General features: G+C 42.8%; 1 protein-coding gene across 2 annotated transcripts in view; it reads left to right on the top strand.

The window, feature by feature from the left end:
• CUBN (cubilin) overlaps window positions 1–23,662 on the top strand; it is a 269,991-nt gene that overhangs the window by 86,081 nt on the left and 160,248 nt on the right. For both annotated transcript variants that reach the window (XM_024750090.1, XM_024750089.1), the window contains exon 29: window positions 8,920–9,070. In XM_024750090.1, the coding sequence (XP_024605858.1) occupies window positions 8,920–9,070 (151 nt within the window). The remainder of the gene's footprint in view (window positions 1–8,919; window positions 9,071–23,662) is intronic.

The raw sequence follows: 23,662 nt of genomic DNA, 5'->3' as shown, positions 1-23,662 counted from the left end.
GTTGCGGCGATCGGGGGCTACTCTTTGTTGCGGTGCGCGGGCTTCTCATTGCGGTGGCTTCTCTTGTTGCGGAGCACAGGCTCTAGAGTGCAGGCTCAGTAGTTGTGGCGCACGGGCTTAGTTGCTTTGCTGCGTGTGGGATCTTCCCGGACCAGGGCTCGAACCCGTGTCCCCTGAATTGGCAGGAGGATTCTTAACCACTGTGCCACCAGGGAAGCCCCTAGGAATTTTAATTTTATTAGGTAATAACATGGAAAGGGCTTAGAGTGATACTCAGCACAGAGTAAGTGCTAATAAATATTATTTATCATTTTCTTAAACATAAACACAATTTCATGGGTTATTTGATTTCCAAAACAGCCTTCCCAGCGTGATTAGCGTAGATTGGCCCCACCTGTTGAAAGCAGGGCTCCCTTTCCCTGGCCTCACAGATTTCCTCCAAAAGCCACAGGGCCTGGGTATCCGAATCGAAGAGTGGAGTAGTTAAAATCCTGTTTGCTGGCTGGAGAAATGCAGAGAAGCAGAGGAGATCTGACGTCTTAGCAGTGATTGATCTGCACTGACTCTGTTATCATGGCACTTCCATGGCACACTTCCTGGGCAGATGAATCATGTTTCCTGGAACTGTCTGTCAGAGGAAGTTTGCTTCTAGGACGCCTGGCATTTTGCTTAGAATTCAGAGATAAGCTATTTCAATTCTAAGGACAATCGCTGTTCAAAACCACACATAAAAAGTGAAAACAGTGTGCCAGACTATTCAGCTGAAGACTCCCTACCGGATATGAATCTAGCATTGGCCGGAGCAGGACCATGATTCAAAAGGAGTTTAGCATGAAGCGTATCCATTGGTTAATTAAGCCAGATACTTTGTAGCGTCGCTAAGTGCAACGAGAAGCATTTTAGAAGAATTTTAAGACTCCCAAGTAAAATGCCCAAGTAACATGGGAGTTTTTTTAATTACAGAAAATTTAAAGGAGAGATGTTTATTTCAGTGTGATCAAAATCCCTTTCCTCAAAGGCAAATGCTGATCACTTGTCACCATCCCTCACGATGAAGAATCTTCATGTGATTGCATTAATTTGCTGCAGTTGAGGCAAATACAGCAGCCTTCCAAAGAGAGCCTTGGCTCTAAGATTCAAAAGAAACTGTGTGTTTCCCCTCTCGGTATCCTCTCCAACATGAAGGACAGGATCAGGTTAAATAATAATCAGACCTACCAATCATTTCCCCACACTACCCGCAAGCCAGTGAAAATTCCATTTGATGCTCAAAACTTGAAATTGCCATATCCACACTTCCTTTCCTGGTGGTCCTCACCGAGCTCTGCTTCTCAGACCACAGGCATGGGGTCTCTTCCATCATCCAACAGACATGTGGCAGAAGCAGAAGGCTAAATTCAGAAATCAGTGGTCATTGTTGTGGATTTCAGTTAATTACACTGATTGACTATGTTTTACAATGGGAACAGTTTCCACCTGCAACATTTCAGAATTTTTTCAAAAATGACATCTTTACCCTTCAGTTCTTACGTGTACTTATGTACTGAACAGGCTTTCTTCTCCCACCCTCCCTCAGTTGGGGAAGAGTCTGCATGGCAGGGCTTTCGGTCCTTCCAGCTCCAGGTTCTAAGATTTCATGCTGTGCTATAGGTCCCTCCCTGTTTCTGAGTCCATCTGTAGCAGATGGTTAGGCTTTTAAGAGGCAGAATAATTTTTTTTAAATGTTGAGTGCTTCACATTAGCGGTAGAGTTGGCAGAGGGAAGGCTGTGGTTCATGGAATTAAATGTTCATGTACATACGAGGGAGAATATGCTTGGCTTTCAAAGCATTTCACTTCCCACTAGGGAGGGAATTAGGCACTTATTGGTCCATCAGTGACTAACAAAACTTATGTTTGTGAGAGCTTTTTGGTCCCTGAACATCTGAAAGAATGCTTTTTTAATAACGAATTAGTCTAATTAATAATAAAAACCTAGTTATGATTAAAAAAGGAAGCATTGGGGACAAAATATGGTTTTAAATTAATGCTGGAGGAGATTACCTTATATAATAACATTTTAATGGGCTAATTTTCATGTTTAATCTTGAGACACATAAAAAAGATTGTGGAGACAGACAATATAATATTTTTAGTAGACCAGCTGGGTATCTGAGAACCTAAAAGCGTATGGAATTCTGACACTGGAAAAACATTACCAGTGCACATCTAACATTGCTATGTCAGTAGGTCCCCAGAGACAATGCTTTAAAAATAAACTTACCTGATTACACAGGAATACAGGCATTGCAGACATTTTAGAAGATATAGAAAAACCTAGATAAAATAAAAATAACCTAAATTACATCATTACTGATAATATTTGGTGGTACTTATTTCCTGTAGTTCCATCCTATATATTTATTTTATTTAATATTTGAAGGGGATCATTTTGTACATACTGTCCTACAATGACTTTTTTACATGTAACAGTAGCTTGCGAATGTTTCTCCTTGTTACTTATTTATCTCCTTGTTACACCACAGCATTTGCAGCATCGAATGTTCCACCATCACAGTACAGCCACCCATTCTTGTTGTAAAACACGTAGAATCTTTGCACATTTCCACTATTATAAACAATGCTGAGATAAAACATCTTTGTAGTTAAACCTTTGCATACATCCATGATTAAACAATGATTAAACAAACAAGCAATCCCAAATCGGCCTTTGTGGCTTCTAAAATAAGTAATATGTAGAAAGCAAAAATAAATACCAGTGCGCTATTAAGAGGGGACAGCAACTAGCCACCCCAGGGAAAGGAGACTATACGGTCTGTGTTTGAGACAGACCTGTAATTCAGAGTGACACAAAATAACTCAGAATGTGGTCTTTCAGTGGTGCTTCTTTGTCTCCTACAAAGCGCAGCACTGAGTCACTGTTTCCTTTTAGATGGTACCTCACGCTTCCGGCTGCAGCCTGCAGCACATGGCAGTGCGTTTCCCGGGCCGGGGGAGACGTGTGCCTCTGTATCCGAGGGCACTGTGAGAGCGCCCCGGTGTCTCACGGGGAGCCTTCAACTCCAGGGCCATCACGGCGCCCTCTAGAGCCTACCACGCTCTGCTGATGTGCTTTCCTTTAAACCTTTGCCTAATTTACCTCCACAATTGGATTCCTTTTTTACCCGAGGCTCTTCTCACCCACAATGGGAGCCTTTTACCCTACTTGATGAATCTTGCTTGACAATTTCTCCTATTGTTACAGGAACATTTCAAAGTCCTTCAAATTTAAGGTAAACTCTGAAAGTTCCAAGTTTATCCAGGAGATTTGTTTGTAAACATTGGACAACAATGTTCTCAACAGCTGTTCTAATAAAGCGGTTCCCATAGTTCCTGGTACACTTGTTTTTTGGGTGGGGAAAATCGGAAGAGGTGCTCCAAGAATTCACCAGTTCCCACTCCTCTGGAGTTCCAGGGGCCAAGCAGCCAGAGCTGCAGGCTGGCCGGACGGAAAGGGGAGAGGAGGCTGCAACAGGAAAAAACACAGGTAGAGCCACTTTGCTTACCGGTGGTCTCTCCCTGATCCGCTCACCAGGGCAGCCTTGACAGATTTCCCAGTGTCCTCTTCGCCACCAGCCCTGCCATGATCCACCATCTCCCTCCACTCAGACACACACTCCCTGGTCCGCCTGCCCCACTGTATGATCTGTACTGGGCTCTGCTCCCCACACACAAAACCAGGTCCTCATAGCAACACGCTGCCCCTGACGGCCATCCATCTCCTCGCAAGTGATTCATTGATTTGTTGCTTCCCTGTCAGGTCTGCCAGGGATGATTTCTGAGAAATATTTCATGTGAGTCAGTTCAAGTTCTTTCTACCTACCCATCATATTTTTTCTCTCAAAACTATTTCTGGTATGGTTTCTTTAGAAACAAGGTTGGTTCCCTTTGCCTCTGACCAAGAGTTAGAATAACATTTGGGGTACTTTCCATGTGCCAGGACTCATCCTCAACCTATTACCTGGTTTGTCTCATTTGCTAAGCACAACAACCTGATGAGATAAGTACCATTAAGATGCCAAGTTTACAGAGAAATCTTAGCTTATGGAGGTTACGTAATTTTCACAAGATTATATTCTAAGCAAATTTTAGTGCTAGACTAGACTTTGAATCTAGAGCCTGACGCTGACCACATTGAATATACTCTAGTGTGTTCCTACAGTAAAATTACTGTCCGGCTCTCAGTTGAAATATAATCTTCTACTAGTGACATTGACTTCAAAAAGCCACTCTGTGAACTCACTGAGTATAGTTCTCAGAAATGTAACTATCTTCTTGACATTGACCAGAATTTTTGCTCTGTAAAACCATCAGGGATTCTCTACTATACCTAGAATTCTCCCTCACGGCAGATGAATTATTTCAATTACATATTAAACTCTAAAGGATAAAGTTCTTTGGGGGTTTTTAAAGATTTGTTATAGGAACTGGACCAAAATTTTTTTCTGGAAGTTTCTCCATATTTTAATGATACCATCTCAAAGAAACTCTTGATTTAATTTCTTTATATGGACTATATTTAATTCTTACGATGAAACCTCCACTATAAAAATGTTTTTCTTCCAGAAAAATTTCAAGTAAATAGGAAAAACAGTAGTTAGACAAAGTGTGAATTCGATGCTGATCTAAAATAGAAAGGGCTAAGTTTTAGTTGTTACTCACTGTGATTCTAAAGTGGGTTTAGAAAAGAAGTCTATCTATACATCCCAAACTGAGATAGGAGACAATTAGTTATAATTTCATTCATTAGGACCACAAATTTTCAAAATCATAAAACCATCTAGCAACAAAGAGGCCCTTGGAAAGCACACTTCTGTTCTGAGAGTTCTTGCAGTTTATAAAGTTGATTCTTGCTGAGGGAACAGGTTACACATTAGCTGACCCTGGGTTTCTCCAGACTTGAGTTCCAGTGATTCGTAAAGTACCTACAAAAACCTTAATCTTAAAAAAATCTCACTCTGTCGGTGATATGTCTTTGGTTTTCTGTCTTCCATTTTGTATGCATGGGTCTGTACTATTTAGGAGTCCACGGATCATTTCATGTTGCAACCGTAGTCAGAAATCTCTAATGGTCTCATCAACTCTGCATGCACCGAATTATCAAACCCATGCAAAGGAAGTAGATAGAAATTGGCAAGCGAGACTTCTGCAAGAGATTTCCTTCCTCTCTGAGTGTTGTAAGAGTGGTTGAGATGTTTCAGGGTGATGTGGGGGTAGAAGATCTAAAACACAAAAACCCTAAAGGAATCTTCTCCTGAAGAGGATAACTGAAAAGATTCTACACAGCAGGTTTTGTACATATACATATCCACATCTGAAGATACATTAAATGGCAACTTGAAACTGTAAACAGCATTTCAATTATTAAAAAAAAAAACCAAACCTCTAGACACAGTTATACAAATTCGATCTTCATATTCAAAGTAAGAATCTCAGTCTTCCACTTCTTAATTTCTGCTAGTCCCCTTCCTATGGACTCAAGGCCTCAAATACTGTTCAGATGGAGTAAATCTTGGGGCTTTCTAAAAGCCGGAAATGGTACCCTTAGCGGAACCGAGCCACATGCTGGCCAGGAGTCCCAGTGAGTCACAGCTGGGATGGCCTGTGGTTAACATTCTGCTCTGAAAACAGAATCAGGAACAGCAGGCACCCACTGGTTTCCACGGTAACCGGTATTTGTGTACTTTGAAAAATGACTGTTCCTTTTTGGGTGGTAAATTTAACGAGGCAATGAATTGTTGAGGTGAAGTTAGCCATCTGTGTGAGTATAAACAAAAACCTGTGATTTAATTAAGTGTAAACGTTAGAAAGACATAAAATTAAGGGTGTGGGATTTTTTTCTTCTAGAGAGGTATTTTTCTACACTAATTAAGTCATTAATTTATTTGACATTATATGTATTTTCATCAACGTCTATTTGATGTTTATTTCAACGTATCATTCTCTTCCCTCCAAAGGCAAAAAGAAACTACTTGTTATTCACCACTGTTCCCCCCAGACCCACTCCCTTTGCCCCCAACCCCCATTCCATTCACAGTGTGTTATTTAAGAGCCACTGGGATCAGGGGCTCTCCTTCAATGAAGTAATTCCATCCGGAAGGAAGAAAAAAAACATCCCCTCCAAGTCACGTGAAAGTGTCACGTTTCTTAACCTTACTGAGCTGGGGGGCAAAAGCGCTACACTCTGTATGACCGTGCACAGAATCTAAACTAGGGCTCCTCAAAACGTTGCTACCTAGTTTTTCAGAAGATCCATGAAGCTTAAGGCAATTATAGCTCTAGAGAGATCTTACCTCATGTTTTGTTGGATAAAGATGAAGTAATTAAAGTTTTGGTCACTGCAGTACAATCCAAAGTTTAGAATGAGCCTTTTGGAGTGGAAACCAGTAGAGCGTTTTCTTGTTTATTATGCTTTGGCGTGAGAACAGTATGTTTATTTTTGTACTAATTAGTCTTGACTTGGAATTCATACCCTAGGTTTAATAGAAACTCTGTGGCTGAAATAAATGCCCTGCAGTGAAGCAATAGTTTAGGAACAAACAGGTTACCATACAGACCTTCTTCCCCCTCTACCTCCTGCAGTGGGTGGTGGGTCTGGAGATGGGGCGTGGAGGGCTGTTTTTGTTTCCTCTTCTTTTTATGTGGCTTTATTCTTTCTCTCATTTTTGCTCCCCCTTCATGTCTTCTGTCAACCACCTACAGTATTAGCAGTTTGATAATAAATACACATATTCAAAGCAGCAGTATTTAAAAAATTAAAAGGAAGCTGAAGGGACAGGTCTGAAAACTAAACCTCATCTTTATCATTTGCATAAGATGCTTAAGTTTAGTACTTAAGAGTGAGTGATATAATGGACTTCTGAGTTTCTCTTTTTAAATCTCAACTGACCTTCCCCGCGCGGCACAGAAATGTGCGGCTGATCAGCCGCCCGTTTTGAGAACTCAGTGAGATGACCCAAATTTAGAAACCTGCGATTTTTATTATGACCTTGTACAAGGCCCTTCTGCAGAGTGGCCACAAAGGATGCAGACCTTTTGCTGCCTGAAAGGAGCATGCTGAAGGTTAGGACTGTAAGACCCGAACATGTGTCTAACTGTGCAGCGTTAAAGTAACAATGCAGATTAAGTGCCATTAAAATCAATGCAGCTGTCGGGGAGATGGCTGTGTTCTTTCTCTGAAGCTGTTGTGTTGGGAACCTGCCCTGGACAAAGCCCTGTGCTAGGCTGTGAGGGGATGTAAGAGGTAGTCTGGGCTCTAAGGAAACTCGTAATCAGTAGGGGAGAGAGACACACATGCCTATCATCAGAATGTGCCCATTTCCACAAAGAAGCACGAATGAAAAGCTGAGGGGTTTCAAAGGAAAACTAATTTATGACTGGCTACAGGGATTAGGGAAGGCTCCATGGAGGGGCTTTGTAGAATCTGATTAAGAAGCTTTCCATGCTCAAATCAACATACTTCAAACAGTATTTTCTATCATAACATTTCAATAGATAAAAATAATTTGGTCAGTGTGGAATTTATTGAATCCAGATGATACATTTACATACAGACACACACAAGCACATACACTCACACGTGTGTACTCTCCAAGAGAATAATAAAGGAAGTGCATGATCAGACATTTTCCATTTTTTTATAATGGGCAGCTCATCCCAAGGGTAACTGGAACAAAGCATTTAATGTGGACATTTGGGGATTAAAAGAAAATGTAGTGGCCTGAGTCATGAGGAAGCCAATCCTTTTGGATTATCATTATTTTTACCAATTGAAGAGATATGGCAAAGGTGTTTATTTTTCTAGTTTGGAGATCTGTATCTGATGAAATTAGGCAGATAAAAGGTACCCAACAGGATGTATAAGTACCTCAGTGGGGAAATGGGCAAAGACCTCAGCAGAAAAGTTGCAAGAGAAGAAAAAGAAATGCCCAATAAACACGAAAGAAACTTCAACCCCAAAGTAACAACTTAAGACAATTACAAAAAGAAAACAAATTTTCACTATTAGCGCCAGTTTTAAAAATAATGGCAGTCATAAAATATTTCCATAAACTGCTGGTGGGAGAATAAATTGGTGTAAACTTTCCGGTAAGAAGTTTAATAATATATATCCAGAGCCATGAAAGATCATGCTCTTTAATTCATTCCCTTTATAGGAATCTTTCCTAAGAGAAATTTAAACTATCAAACAAAGACATATTTATTGGCCCCCAGGTTGGAAATATGCTAAGTGAACAAGAGTAGAATTATAATGTAAATCAGCATATTAGTAGTATTTTGTGCCACTATTAAAAATGTTTACATAGACTATTTAGTGAAAAGCAGGGAACACAATTAAATGTGTAGCCCAAATTGATACACACACATATTCCCCTGCACACATATGTGTATTTGTACATATACAAACAAATGAAAAAAATGTTGGTAAGAGAAGCTTCTGGTATTAACAAAATATTAACTGTGGTTCTCTTCAGTGGGATTAATTTTTGCATCTTCCTTTCAGAGTTTTCCAAAATGTCTAATTGTTTATACATAGTATTTATTTTAAAAATTTATAGCTTACGGTTACAATACTGTTATTTGCTGAACATCTCCCATGTGTAAGTCATATGTGAACCCATCTCACCTGGCCCAGCATTTCCTTCTTCTGCGCCTGGATTATATTGGGTTGGCCAAAGTGAACTTTTTGGCCAACCAATAATTTGGAGGGACCTCTCTGTATATAATTATCTATTTTTAATTCCTGTACTCAACCCACCTCAGTAGATTTACCCGTAACTTTTGAACCAAGGAACAGCTTTTGCTGCATGAGTGGACTTTGCTTTTTCCATCTGACAAGCCCTGTAGGTTTTCACACTGGGAGGTCTCTCTCTGATTGCAGCTCTATGATGGCCCACGGCGCATGGGGCGCTATTGTGGAGCAGACATTCCACCTTCAGGGAGCACCACGGGCTCCAAGCTTCAAGTGCTGTTTTATACCGATGGGGTCGGTCACCATGAGAAAGGATTCCAGATGCAGTGGTTCATCCAAGGTAAGCCCTCTGCTGATCTCAGTTGTATTTGGTAGTTGCCATTTGACCAAGAACCGTTCCCTTTGCAATTCTATATTTGGAAACAGTACCATTCACGAATAGTGGAACTGATCTTCGGTAGCTATGGGGTGCCCATGGCCGTGGCAACTTGAAGCGGGATCTCAGTTCCTCGACCAGGGATTGAACCCAGGCCGCGGTGCTGCCCCGGCTCTCGTCTGCCTTGTAAAAAGAATTTTAACAAAGAGGTGGAAAACAGTGAAGCAGTTAAAGTGTTTATTAGGAGAGGAATACGTGTGGAGAAAGCACGGGTGGGCTCAGGTTGAGAGAGGGAGCTGTGCCTCTGGGGTCGTTTAAATCACTTATATGGGGCAGTTCTTCCGGGTCTCCTCTGGCCAATCATCTTGCTTTGTCTGGCTCTGAGTCCGTATTTGGTCTGACTCGGGGCCCTCCCCTGTGTGCGCCTGCACTTTTTAGCAAAGATGGATTTCAGCTCAAGGGTCTCTGGGAAGTTGACAGAACATATTATGGTCTGGCGCCTCCTCCCTTCTCCGAGTCCTGAGGACCCTTTATGTGCATGTGTAGTTTGCGAGGTCTCCTTGACCTCAAGAATGGGAAATAGGGTTTCCCTGGTGGCGCAGTGGTTGAGAGTCCGCCTGCCGATGCAGGGTACATGGGTTCGTGCCCCGGTTCGGGAAGATCCCACATGCCGCGGAGCGGCTGGGCCCGTGAGCCATGGCCGCTGAGGCTGCGCGTCCGGAGCCTGTGCTCCGCAACGGGAGAGACCACAACAGTGAGAGGCCCTTGTACCGCAAAAAAAAAGAATGGGGAATATATGGTCTCTCTATCTTCTCTCCAAGCAGGGCTCAGCTCCTCCTTGCTCCTTCCATTCTCTTTATCATGGAGCGGAGTCTGTCCACAAGGGACAGATTCCAGCTGCTCAGCCTGGGGCCCATCTATCTCCTGCCTCAGAACCTGCGTGGTAATCTAGTGCCAAGCCTCAGAAAGTTTACTCAGACGTTGGTGGCTCTTGGAGAGTTGAATCCTGTTGGAGTTAAGACCAGAAGTGAAGTCCAAGTGGACAGGATTTGGGTAACTGCTTCAGGAGGTGCAGCCGTAAATCGCTTACGAGAAAGGAGGAAGCAGAAGGAAGTTTCTAGGGGTGAAGGCCTGTACCTGGGTGTGGCAAGCAGGTCACAGGGTGCGATGGAGTCTCTCGGGGGAGTGGAACAGAATGAGATTTAAGACTCACCCTGACACTGAGCAGAGAAGGAGTGACGGGGATAGAAGGGAAGGAAGGAGGGTCGATCAGAGAGAGAAGGGGGAGGGAGAGGACTGGGCTATGAGGGGAACCCGAGCAGAAAGCTTGAGCCAGTGATGCACTAAGCCAAGAACAGGGGTCACATCTGCCAAACGAGTAGGGGCAGGTAAAAGAATGCCTACGAACTGGTGGTTCCCAAAACAGGCAGGGATCACCACTCCTCTGAAGATGAAAATTCGTTTTAAGTGCAAGTTCTGAAACTTCTAGACTGACCTCATGTGGGCCAGTCGAAAGGCAGAGGACCCCAGACAGTGTTTCTCAAACCCTGGTCCCCCAAAGCAGCAGTAGAATTTGTGAGAAATGCAAATTCTCAGGCCCCATCCCAGAACTATGGAATGGCGAACTCTGAAGGGAAGCCCAATAATCTGTGTCCTAACTAGTCTCCCTGGCGAGTAAAGTTGAGGACCACTCTCCTAGAGTGACCTAGACCTGAAAAATATAGTCCTCGTGAATATTATACAAGCAGTTCTAGGCCAAGAGCTTAGGGCTCACTACTCTGATTCAATCAACTTGAAAGAGGAGTGGAGTTGCCGTGTTACACCTGGAATCACACACAGACATCCTGAACTGTGGTTCTGCTGTCACAATCAGGGGTGAGCCCAGGGTGAGCATACGTGAATGTGTGTTGAGGGTTTTTGACATCATAGCACACGTATCATAGGCGTCGCAGCACTTTACGCAACTGAAGAACCCTATCATATGCTTGAGAATGTACGACGTTCTATTATTATGAACTGGAGCCTGAGTGTATCTCGTGAAAATCTACCTATAGGGTTTTTCAGTATTTAAAAATATTCAGTGGTAATCCACAGCTACTTATAACTTGAAATACAGATTATAAATTCCCAAAGTGCATGAGCTTTGATAATTAAGCTCGTAGAAGTTCGGGATTGTCCTTTTCATCAAATAGGTAGATTTAACCTTGGAATGTCAATTTATTGATCTATTAAATGAAGGAGCTGGATTGATTCATCTCTGTAATGCAGCCCGTCTCTAGTATTGTGTGATTCAGAAATAGCCTGACTCTGAGGGAACTAGAGACAGTGTGGAAAGACCTAGAAGAAACGGGAAAATCTTGGGACATGGCCCAGATTCTGAAGGGCAAAGGGTATTTTCCAGAACGGTGTTTCTCAAGCTTCCACATGGATATGCGTCACTGGGGATCTTGTTAGGATACAGATCCTGATGTGAGGGCTGAGGTAAGGCCCATGGACCTGCATTTCTGAAAAGCTCCCAGGTGATGCCGTTGGCGTGTCTCTGTAGACCACACTCGGAGAGTTTTCTCTTCTCTAATCTCTGAAGCGGTGAGGTTCTTTCTCACTGGGGCCCCAGCCCTTATCCTACTGACACTGAGTCAGAGAGTGGAAAGTAAGAAATGCCAACCAGGAGACCGAGGCTCGGGGCCTAGGGGCACGGTCCTCAGCCAGAGATACACACAGGAATTGCCTGGGAGTTTTCACAAGTACCGGTGCCTGGGTTCCAACCCAGGAGATAGGATTCCATTGGTCTGTGGTGGGACCTTGACTACTGCTAATTTTGAAAAGCTCCCTAAGTAATTCTGCCATGCCGCTAGGAGAGAGCATTGTAGGAGAAGCGATTCATTTTGCTGGCGATATCTTTCTCCTCAGTGCGCTGCTTCCTCTCCCCTCCAGGCCGTTGTAGCCGTACTAGTCCAAGGCCACACTAAGGACTTCATGGTCATTATTGGCTACCCTGGACGACTGGGTTTCTCCAGCCAACACACTAGGCACGGTTTTGAGTTTTGGTTGGGAAAATTTTTTTCTTCCAGTCCCATTTGGAATCTGTCTTCATTTGGGAGAGTCAAAGACATCCTCTGTCTATTCTCGTAACCTGTTTACTATTTCAAAACTTACTCCCAACTGCTGAAAACTTGCTAAGCTTGGAACCAGAGTTGTGCAACAAAATTTTGCCAGATAGGACCAGAACTGTGTGCCACTAGATGTAAATTATGCTTGGGAAGAACCTTCTGGAAGGAGACTGTTAGTGGTCTAGATCTGTGCAAAATTCACTGTCATATACTATAGCTACGCAATGCTGAGTTTATACTCAGCATCTGAACTACGTCTGTAACTCGAGACAACCAAGAAGAGGGGCCGACAGAAAAGAGAAGGGTCAGGGAGGAGGCCTCCAATGGAAGAGGTTCCCTCACTTCTCACCTGTTGTTGGTAACCTGAAGACATAAATCTGATTTCTAGTCATCCCTGTGTTCCTTCCAGAGATACTAAGGAACTGTTAGTGTGTGACTCCTGCCCCAGGCCTGGTTCCTACACTCTGGGAGCTCACAGGCGACTGGGGGAAGGAGCCATCCAGCCAAGAGGCACATAAATAGACATGAAATTAGCGGTGTGATGATGACACAGGAGCATACAAAAGGGGATTCAACCTGCACAGGAGGCCAGGGCAGTCCTGCATGAGGGTGCAACTTTTGAACTAAAATCTAAGAATAAGCAGGAGCTAAGGAGGCAAATAGGAGAAGGAAAAGGGCTCCTAGTAGAAGAAAGACCCTGTGGTGGGAGGGGGCAGGGTGCGCGTGGGGATCCACACGTCTAGGGCGGCTGGAGTCCAGTGTCACAGGTCCAGCAGGAGGGTCCGGAGAGCGAAGCAGTGGCCTTTGGGTCCCTCACTGTTAGGGGCTCGTGCAGGGACGGGCTCATACCCTCTCTTTCCCGTAAACCCTTCAGATTTCAGAGAACTATAAGTTTTTTCTTCTTTTTATGCATCTTTATTTGGGAGATTATCTGGACGTTGAGCTTTGAAGCATTTATGACCTTGAAGTATCACATGTGCATACAAAAAAAACATGTTTACTTGAAATAAAATGTTGGTTTTCAGTTCCTTTTTTTTTCTTGTCATTTAAAAATTTATTTTTATACAATTTTAAAGTTTACTTTCCATGTACAGTTATTACAAAATATTGGCTGTCTTCCCCGTGTTGTACAACACATCCTTGAGCCTGTGCTACACCCAATAGTTTGTACCTTCCACTCCCACCCCTATACTGCCCCTCCCCCCTCCCCACTGGTAACCGGTAGTTAGTTCTGTCTGTGAATCTGTTCTTTTTTGGTTATAGTCACTGATTTGTTGTGTGTTTTAGATTCCACGTATAAGCAATATTACACAACATTTGTCTTTGGCTTACAGAGAAATGAGTTTTGAGTAGCATCTGGAAGCACTGAAGCAACGTGGCATGTTGTGGGATCTGAATACAAAATATTCAATAAGTAATATTCATAATAATATTCGTAACTAAATATTAAACAGATACAAGGTCCAGAATACACTTAAAAATTGGTCTCAATTTTAAATTAAAGAGAAATATTCTTGAATGTGCCTGTGTGTGCACACACACGTGTGTCTGTGTAGGTAATTCAGAAACGTCGTCTGAGCGCAGCCTCTTCAGATCCGCATCTCAGAGTCAGGCTCCAGCGCTGGGCCGGGACACCCAGGCTGACACTGGCCGGGAAGCTGCTCTTCCGTACGGGCCAGAGCAAGTGCCTTTAAACTCTGAGCCTCTTTTCACTAGAATCAAATCTCCTTTCAGGCCCTCTTCCCCCTCCCAGTCTCTTCCAAACTATGCAGTGAGAAGTCCAAAAACCTCCTGGTTGCAAGTTCAGAGTCTGCAGTGGCATCATTTCCTGACCATTGCTGCCGAAGAAGACTCCCCGTGTGCTTCATTCATGAGGCCAATTAATAAATAAACCCGCTCACAAAATGTGCCTCTCTGTCGCCCACACAAATCTTCTATTTGCTTTGAGAAAATGGCTCTACCATCGGGCTTTCTTTGTGGGCACATCTTTAAAGTGGTGTTGCGGGTGTGAGATTAACCACACTGCATTGCCTTTATGCAAAGCATCAAAGAGAATCCCGCTCTGCAAAGAAAGAAATGGCCACAGTTGCCCTGTCTGGCTAAACGGTGTGCAGTATTCAGCGCTGACAGCATTGTCTGGGGGCTGAATTTGGCCCGGCCTAGGGGACCTGCATCTGGGTTGCTGAAGGGAATATAGAACTTTCTGCGAGCTGCGTGAATAGGGCCTCCCGGCCAGCTGCACAAAGCCCTCGCCTCTTCTGATCACGCCTCCCAGGGGCCCTCTTTCACTTGGCAGTGGAATCTGGCAAAAAGCAAGGTCAAGGAGCTTTGTGAGTGAAAGGGTGACATTTGCAAAGGGAGAAAACCCCTGAACTGGGAACAGCAGAGGAAGGGCGAAGTGCATGGATCAGGGGGTGATGTCACCCTGGGCTTTCACAAAGGAGAGAGTGGCCTTTTCTCTGGGGAGATAGATGACATCAGCCTCTTGAATGGGGGCCGGTTCCATTTTCTCATCTCTTCAGCTATTAACGAGATTTCTCAAGCCTTGAGGGTTTTTCAGAGATCAGCTCGGGGTTTATAAAAACTGTATCCGGATCCTGCATGGCTGGCTTGGTTTGAACAGGAGCCAGTGGTTTCTTGACCACCTGTGGACACGCAGCATGGTATCAAAGCGCTTCTAAAAGATGCATTTTGAGAGCCCTGGCAAAGAACCTCCTTGAGGTCAGCAACATTTCTCGTAAACCTTCCCTCGGTTCTTTCCCTCCTCGCATGGGCATTTCAGTAGTCTTTGCTATTGTTGGTCTTTCAGGGGAATTCCATCTAATTTGTCGTTTTTTATTCCTTTTGTGATTTAGAGTATCTGTGCTGGGGTTTCTGGGAGGCTCACCCTTTGAGGACAAAGGTTTTATCTTTTGTAATTCAAAGAACAGTTTGTGGTCCTGCATCTTGTGTTAGTGATTACTTGGGGCCTCTGTGATATGTATTGAGGACATGTTTTCATTCAGTCATTCATTCAACCAACCAACCAGAATATATTTATTCATGACCGGGTTCTGGGCTTGGCGTTTATAAAATGTAGAGAGTGTATTTGTCTTCTCAGACTGCTGTAACAGAATACCAGCTTGAGTAGCTTAAACATCAGAAGTTTATTTCTCACAGTTCTGGAGGCTGGAAGTCCGAGATCAGGTGTCAGCAGGTTTGGTTTCTGCTGAGGCCCCTCTGTTTGGCTTGCAGACTGCAGCCTTCTCGCTGTGTCCTTACGTGGCTTTGTCTGTGTGAACCTACTGATGGCTCTGTGTGTCCAAATTTGCTATTCATATAAGGAGGCCAGTCGGGTTGGACTAGGGTCCATCCTAGGAACCTTATTCTGGCTTCATCACTGCCGTAGTAGCCCAATGTCCAAATGCAGTCACATTCCGAGGTACTGGAGGTTAGGGCTTCAGTGGGTTAATTTTGGGGGAGACACAATTCAGCCCATAACAGAGAAGAAGGAGACAGCATCCTTGACTTCAGGGAGTTGGTCAGTAGTAGCGGAGACAGAAAAAGCAAGTGCAGAATCCATGATCCATGATGCTGGGGGGCCGGGGAGGAGACCTAGGCTGGCCGCAGGGACTTTGAGAGGCCCTCCAGGCCGATTTGATACTTGAGCCGAGTTTTAACGAATAAACAAGAATCAGTCAAATCTCTGGGAGAGGGAGGCATTTCTAAGTAGAAGCAGGGAGGCTTGGGTTGATTATGGCAAAGATTTTCAACCGGTAAGTATTTCGGCTAAAGCACACGCTCCCAGCACCCACACCAAGGGGGTGAAAATTGCTTCTTGGGAGGGTGAGAATATTTTATGCTTCGTGTATAAAGCACCGATACATAGAGTACATAGCAGGTATATATTATATCTGTGATATTAAATTATTTGAGCAATCAGGAAAAAATATCCAAAAAGCCTCCTTAGAAGGGCAATAATGAACACGATTGAGAAATACGGAGCTAAAAGGAGGATAGAAGGTGAGGCAGGACAAGTTGTCGAAGACCAGTTGATGGGAGCCATCGCAAGAACTTGGATTTTATTTCCCGTGTCTGTCCTGAGCCCTGCTTCTGCACCATGCAAACATTCACAGGAACCTGGAGGTGCTCACCAGGAAAGTGATTTCTTTTTTTTTCTTTTTTTTTTTTGTGGTACGCGGGCCTCTCACTGCTGTGGCCTCTCCCGTTGCGGAGCACAGGCTCCGGACGCGCAGGCTCAGCGGCCATGGCTCACGGGCCCAGCCGCTCCGCGGCATGTGGGGTCTTCCCCGACCGGGGCATGAACCCGCGTCCCCTGCATCGGCAGGCGGACTCCCAACCACTGCGCCACCAGGGAAGCCCCAGGAAAGTGACTTTTGAATTGTGGTCAGCAGAGACTCAGTGGCAGGCTCATGAGGCCAGGGTGTGAATCGCACAGTATGGTCCTCAATCTCAGGCAGAGACCTTTCTCTCTCCCAGTATCACTTCCTGCTGGGCAGTGATAGAAGGTCACAGAGAAAGAAGTGGTAAAACACCTCTCCCACTCTGCCTCTAAGGTAACTTCAGCTGCGATCAAGAATGTGCCCTTTGTTCAGTCAATCTGTAAGCAGGCTCTTGGTAAAGACAGATGGGGGAAAACACAGACTCCTGTGATTGTTTTATGATGTTGTGTGATATGAGATAAAGAAATCTTGTTCAGTGTGGGTCAAAATTTCAGTAAAAGAGAAGCTTTTAATAACATTAGTTCTGTCTAATTTAAAAGTTATGTCCCTAACTGCTAATTAGGCTTTCTCTCACATTTATACATGCTCTATCCCGTCCTATTTATCCTGACCACTTAAGCCCATTTGATATTTTGGACTTTCACCTTTGTGTTACTCTTAGAGAATGTTTAAGCCTGGAGACTGAAAGCGAGTACAGTCTTCGTGGAGAACCAAAGCACAGATTGCTGTATTATGATACTGTGTCTGAATTTTATTTATGGCGAGTTCTCACTTAACATCTTTATTGGAAAGAAGTTCTTAATGGATGATGCTAATGTAAAAAAAAAATCTGTTTATAAATTTGTAAAAGTGGGATGATCACTTACTAAGAAAATCCTGCAGTTCTTTTCGCCTTGGTTTCACAATTTTTCCAGCAAGGTCCTAGTAACCAGAGGCAGCATTAAACCTAGGCAGACATTTCGCTATGAGCGGAAAAGCTAAATTCTGACATTATTTGCCTCCTTGACGACAAAGGAAAATACACACACACAGGGTTGACCTTCATGTAATGTTGGCTCTGAGTCTCGTATCCAGTGGCAACCTTTTAGGAGTCTGGCATCCCAATTCCCACGTCACTACTGTTTGCAGAGGTTGAGCTCTATTTCCATTGCTACTCTTTCAAACAGTTATGAAAAGAAAAAAGTAACCCTCGAACAACCATGACCTTCCCAAATCATAGATTGCACAATTTGTAATAGTCCTTGAGACTTGGGCCAAAAAGAAGGGCTTTCTTGAACCTTCTGTTTGTGTTCTGGTTCCTTAGCAACCACACCCCTGATAGATACTGCACATACTTTCCAGGGGATTCCACACTTTTCTGTACAAAGTGCAAAAAGAAACCACGCATTTTTTTCCACAGTTTCAAATTTAGCCCCAAATGACTAAACCAACACAGAATAAACACGATGTTCAGTGTAGAACATAATTTTTGTCCCCAGAGATTTCTCTTTTTGAGCATTTACTTAAATAATGCCGTACTTATCTCTGACATTATGTATCCGAGGACTTGTTTTTTTGTATATGCTGCTGGATATTCAGAGAAACTAAAGCCAGCCTTCCGTGGCCTTGACTCACAAAACCAAGAATGAATCTCTGGTATAAGATAGTAATTACATTCTAGAAGATTTAACCTAATTCTGTATTCTCTGTATAAGTGATGACATTGATATACCTTATCCCTGATTTTTTTCTCCTTCTAGTTATACTTTCAGACTACTCATAGGCTAAATAATACAGATTTATCAATACTACCTAAATGTAATTTTACATTTATTTTAAGACGTTAATGGTGATAAAAATAAAACCACGTGACCATGTTAAGAGCGCACGAAAATATGATTTAAATGCTTGGTGCACTGACTTAATTGACACCTCATTTATTACTACTGGACCAAGTAATTATTTAAAATGTTGATATTATAATTTTTGAAAAGTTGGTATTATCTTCCTACCATGTGCTGGGCCTTTGGCTAGCATTTTAAAAATACGATCTCTTGTCTTCTCCTAATAATACTCTGAGATCAGCATCATCATCCACATATTATGGATGAGAAAACCGAGGGAGGAGTCAGGGAAGTCAAGTAACTTCCCCAAACTCAAAGAGGGAATGAGGACACACGACCAAGTGTGTGGTGTCGAACGCCCAGGTGTTTACACAGCTGCACTCGGCCTACAAGCAAATGATTTTTCCCCACAATTTTTCATTGCAAAAAAGATGAGATGATATTGCAACGCAGAGAAGGTCAGAGCTTAGAGCAGGTAATTTTGCAGCTAAATTCCCACTGAGGATAATGGCTGTTTTTGAAAGAACGTGTGCTGTCTTTCCCAAGTAAATAATGTTCCAGTTCCGAGGTCTCCCCGCTGAATTCCACAGCTCCTTCTTCCATGGCAATGATGGGGGTGAAGCGCAGCACTTAGCCAACAGCTAGTTCAAAATAGCTGAGTTTGCTTGTCTGTCCTTCAGCACAGTATCTGCTTTATTCCTCATTCGTAAAGTGTTCTTTCTCTGGAGCGGCTACATATGGTTGCTGTAATCATACAGTTTGAGCTGGGATAGACCACAGAGATCATCTAATCTGCTACCATGGCTTAGTTATGCAAAAGAGCTTACAAGAGAGCTGCTCTTAAAGCGAAGGATAGGTACCCCATAATCGATTGGTTGGACGAGGGTGGAGCGCTTGAGGGTTTGGTTAATTCAGGACCCCAGTCAGAGGGGACGTGGGCTGACTGGACGCCCGAGGCATGTGTCCTGTGAGGGACCAGCACCCTTCCTATTGTCATCACAGAACATCGTCTCATGGCTCAGGCTCGGACAGAGCTTGGAGGGTCAGAGGACACCACGACCATCGGCATGGCGCTGCCTACACTTGTCCATTGGTCCATCAGGGGCAACCTTGCTCTGGAAGAAAGGCTGGGGGTTGGGGGAGGTGAGAGGAGGAATGGGGGTGGGTGAGGGCGGGTGACGCAGAGCCCTGTGGGGAGGCGGTGAGCTTCTCTCCCTGCAAACACACTGTGTACCAAAATAATTAAATGGAAAGAGGGACTTCCCTGGCAGTCCGGTGGTTAGAACTCGGCCCTTTTACTGCCAAGGGCCCGGGTTCAATCCCTGGTCGGGGAACTAAGATCCCACAAGCTGTGCAGCATGCCCCAAAAAATAAATTAAATAAATAGAAACAAAGCCAGATTTGAATGAATACTTAGTATGAGTGTTGAACTTGGAAATCACATAAAGAGAACATGTTTCCTCTGTCTTTGCCTGTTTGGGGGATTTCATGAAGTAGCTCTTGGTAGTCTTATGCATGACTACTTACTTTAGGGGAAATTAGTCCAGCTGCCTTGGTCTCATTTCATTTCCTTGGAAGATGTTTTTATATATTTTGTTCAGAAACCTTCAATAATTACAAAAATGTATAAGAGAGAGAGAATGATTGATTGATTTCTCCTGAATTGTAAGCAAAGAATTTCTGCCGGGAAACCATTTTTCAGCTTGGTTGGAATGAGTAGATTAGATGAAAAAGGATATAGTTAATCAAAATGAAAAGATGCCAAGATCAACTATACTTGTTTGGGTCAAAAGGAAAGATTTTTAAACTTTCATATAAAGGAAATTAAAGTTTATATTATGTAAAGAGTCCTAAAATATGGGTACATTGGGTTCATGTCTTTTTAATGGTATACTAAGGTGAAACACTTCAATATTCAGATTCAGAACATCTCAGAGAGTCTGATGGCTATGAAAATATTAATTTTGAATATTAATGTGACACCTTACATGGTAATTTAAAAGTCATTTTATAACTGTGGTTGGTATTGATTTTTGAGCTCCTTGTATCCTTATATCTATTTTCCAAGTCATTAACTTCATGTTATGACCTTATTCTTTCACTCTTTTTTTTTGTCCCTACCACTGAAAGTAGATAACTCTACTCCATATCCATTACTGTATGGAATACATTTAGACAAAATGATTATCACAAAGTCTGGGTCTGGGATGAAATTCTTATGGAAGATGAAACTTTCTGAACCCTCACCCTAAACTCTTGAGTTGGCTTCTCCTAATGTGATACTGAGCTTAAGTTTGTCTCTAGTTTTCTCAACAATAGACTTGGTGCTGAGTCTGAACGTTTATGTCCCCTCAAAATTCATGTGTTGAAACCTAACCCCTAAAGTGGTAGTATTAGGAATGGGGCATCTGGGAGGTGATTAGGTCATGAGTGTAAAGCCCTCATGGTTGGGATTAGTGCCCTTATAAAGGAAGCCCCAGAGGGACCCCTCACCCCTTCTGCCATGTGAGGTCTATAACCCAGGATAGGACCCTCAGCCTCACTTCCTAGGCCTACTGTAACAAAATACCACAACTGGGTAGCTTAAAACAACAGAAATTTATTTTTTCACAGTTCTGGAGTCTCAAAGTCGAAAATCAAGGTATCAGCAGAGCCATCACTTCGAAGGCTCTAGAGAAGAATCCTTCCTTACCACTTCCAGCTTCTGTTGGTTGCTGGCCATCCTTGGCTTTCCTTGGTTTGTCCATGTGTAACTTCAGTCTCTTTCTCAGTCTTCATATGGCCCCTCTTCCTTTTGTGTGTCCGTGCCCAAATCTCTCACTTCTTAGAAGGGCATCAATTATATTGAATTTCAGCCCCCCTCTAATCCAGTATGACCTCATCTTAACTTCATAACATCTGCAAAGACCCTATTTCCAAATAAGGTCACGTTCACAGGTTCCAGGTGGACATGATTTCTGGGGGACACTATTCAAGCCAATACAGGAGGTTCTGCAGCTTTGACAACTTTCCCCTCTCCTGGAGTTACCTGCTTTGTCTTCTTTCTTTTTCCTCTGGAGAATTTCCCATTCCTTGGCCTTTACATTACCTGGTTTTCGTCTCTGATTTAATCTCGTGATTGCTCCAGCTGGTGCCCTCTCTGTCCTCACAGAATCAGTCTAACCCACAAAATCCCCCAGAATATGAATCTGCAAATCCTTAAGATCAGGTGAATTTGGGCAGCCCACTCATGGCTTTGTCTTCGGAGAGGAGTGTTGACCTGATTTTAGTCTTCTCTCTTAGGATGGATACCTATCACTTGCCTTTCTCCTATACCTCAGGACTGTGCCACGCACTTTTAGACTGTTGGGGGATTAACTGGTAAAACCAAACCAGGAATTGCTGACTTTTTGTGGTTCTTATATGTGCCATGGTCACCGTAAGACAACTTTGTCCGTTTTAAGGAGCTCGTATCTGTCTCCACCTCCATTCCAACCTAACCTGAAAGTTTCTGTTCAAAATTGCTTTAATTACATTATTTGCATGTCTCATAGGTAAATCAGGCAATCCGACCCTTGGGCATATATTCAGAGAAAAACATTATTTGAAAAGATACACGCACCCCTATGTTCATAGCAACACTATTTACAATAGCCAAGGCATGGAAGCAACCTAAATGTCCGCCAACAGATGAATGGATAAAGAAGATATGGTACATATATACAATGGAATATTACTCAGCCATAAAAAAGAATGAAATAATGCCATTTTCAGCAACATGGATGGACCTAGAGATGATCATACTAAGTGAAGGAAGCCAGACAAAGACAAATACCATATATTGCTTATATGTGGAATCTAAAAAAAATGATACAAATGAACTTATATACAAAACAGAAATAGACCCACAGACATAGAAAGCAAACTTATGGTTACCATAAGGGGAAGGGGAAGGGAGGGGTAAATGAGGAGTTTGGGATTAACATAGACACACCACTATATATAAAATAGATAACCAACAAGGACCTACTGTATAGCACAGGGAACTCCACTCGATACTTAGTAATGACCATTGATCATACTAAGTGAAGTAAGCCAGACAAAGACAAAGACCATATATTGCTTATATGTGGAATCTAAAAAAAATGATACAAATGAACTTATATACAAAACAGAAATAGACCCACAGACATAGAAAGCAAACTTATGGTTACCATAAGGGGAAGGGGAAGGGAGGGGTAAATGAGGAGTTTGGGATTAACATAGACACACCACTATATATAAAATAGATAACCAACAAGGACCTACTGTATAGCACAGGGAACTCTACTCGATACTTAGTAATGACCTATAAGGGAAAAGAATCTGAAGAAAAAAATGTATATGTAACTGAATCACTTTGCTGCACACCTGAAACTAACACAACATGGTAAATCAACTATATTCCATTAAAAAAAAAAAAAAAAGTGAGGCCCGTGTACCACAGGAAATAGTTGAACCTTGTTTTGGGTCGGACTTTCCCAAATTCTGAGCTCCTAGTTACCGTTTCTCATTATAGCACCCCATGCCTGACTCCTATGAAAACAGTCCTTACTGGTAACTCCTCCTTGCGACCCTGCCCCCTTCGCCTGCTGCCCTTTTGCATGTCAGAGGGGAATTGGACAGACCAGTGAGTCTCCTCTCAAGGTCCTGCAGAAGAGAAGGTTTTTATTTTTACATTATAGAAAAACTGTTAAAATATACATCATTCATTTTGATGAGGCATCATCATTTATTATTTAAAATTTATTCTTTTACTCTACTTTGGCTTTTCAGCTTCTTTTTCACATTTACCCTGATCTCTCAGACATTTCCCTCCGAAATTAGAGGATAAGGCTGTGAGGATGTCCTGTTTGGGTCCGTTCTCTGTTCCTTTTCCTCCAGCCTCAGGGGGCTTTGGCCCAGAGTCACTTCCAAGTGGGCAGGCCCTCCCAGTGCTGTTGGTTTATGGAACATAGTTTCAGGAAAATGCCAAGTGTAAAGAAGTTTGAGCAATTGTAATTGCAGGAAACACAGAATGTGCTTTTAAAACTTTGGACCTCTAATTCCATCTAGCCGTTTCATTGCTAATTTGCTTTTATTAAAACCAAAAAACAAAACAAAAGATCAACAGCCACTCCAGACCTTGAGGATAGAACATACGTAGACTATGCTTTTTGTTGTTGTTCTGGAATTTTATAACTCGTTGCTTGTTTTAGGTCAAACAAACAAAAAAAAAACCCCAAAAAACAGTGTTAGCAAAGTTCTTTTTTGAATTTAATTTATTGCTTTTTTGAATTTAATTTTACTGATTTGCTTATATATGGAAAAGATTTGTTATCTTCACAAGTAAGCAGGTTTAGTAACAACTTTTTTTTTTTTTTTTTTTTTTTTTTTTTTGGG

The sequence above is a fragment of the Neophocaena asiaeorientalis genome, unplaced genomic scaffold (genome assembly GCF_003031525.2).
Source record: "Neophocaena asiaeorientalis asiaeorientalis breed wild unplaced genomic scaffold, Neophocaena_asiaeorientalis_V1.1 scaffold4, whole genome shotgun sequence".
Classification (NCBI taxonomy): Eukaryota; Metazoa; Chordata; class Mammalia; order Artiodactyla; family Phocoenidae; genus Neophocaena; species Neophocaena asiaeorientalis.
Note: the sequence above shows the minus strand (reverse complement) of the source record. Positions and strands in the feature narration are given on the sequence as shown.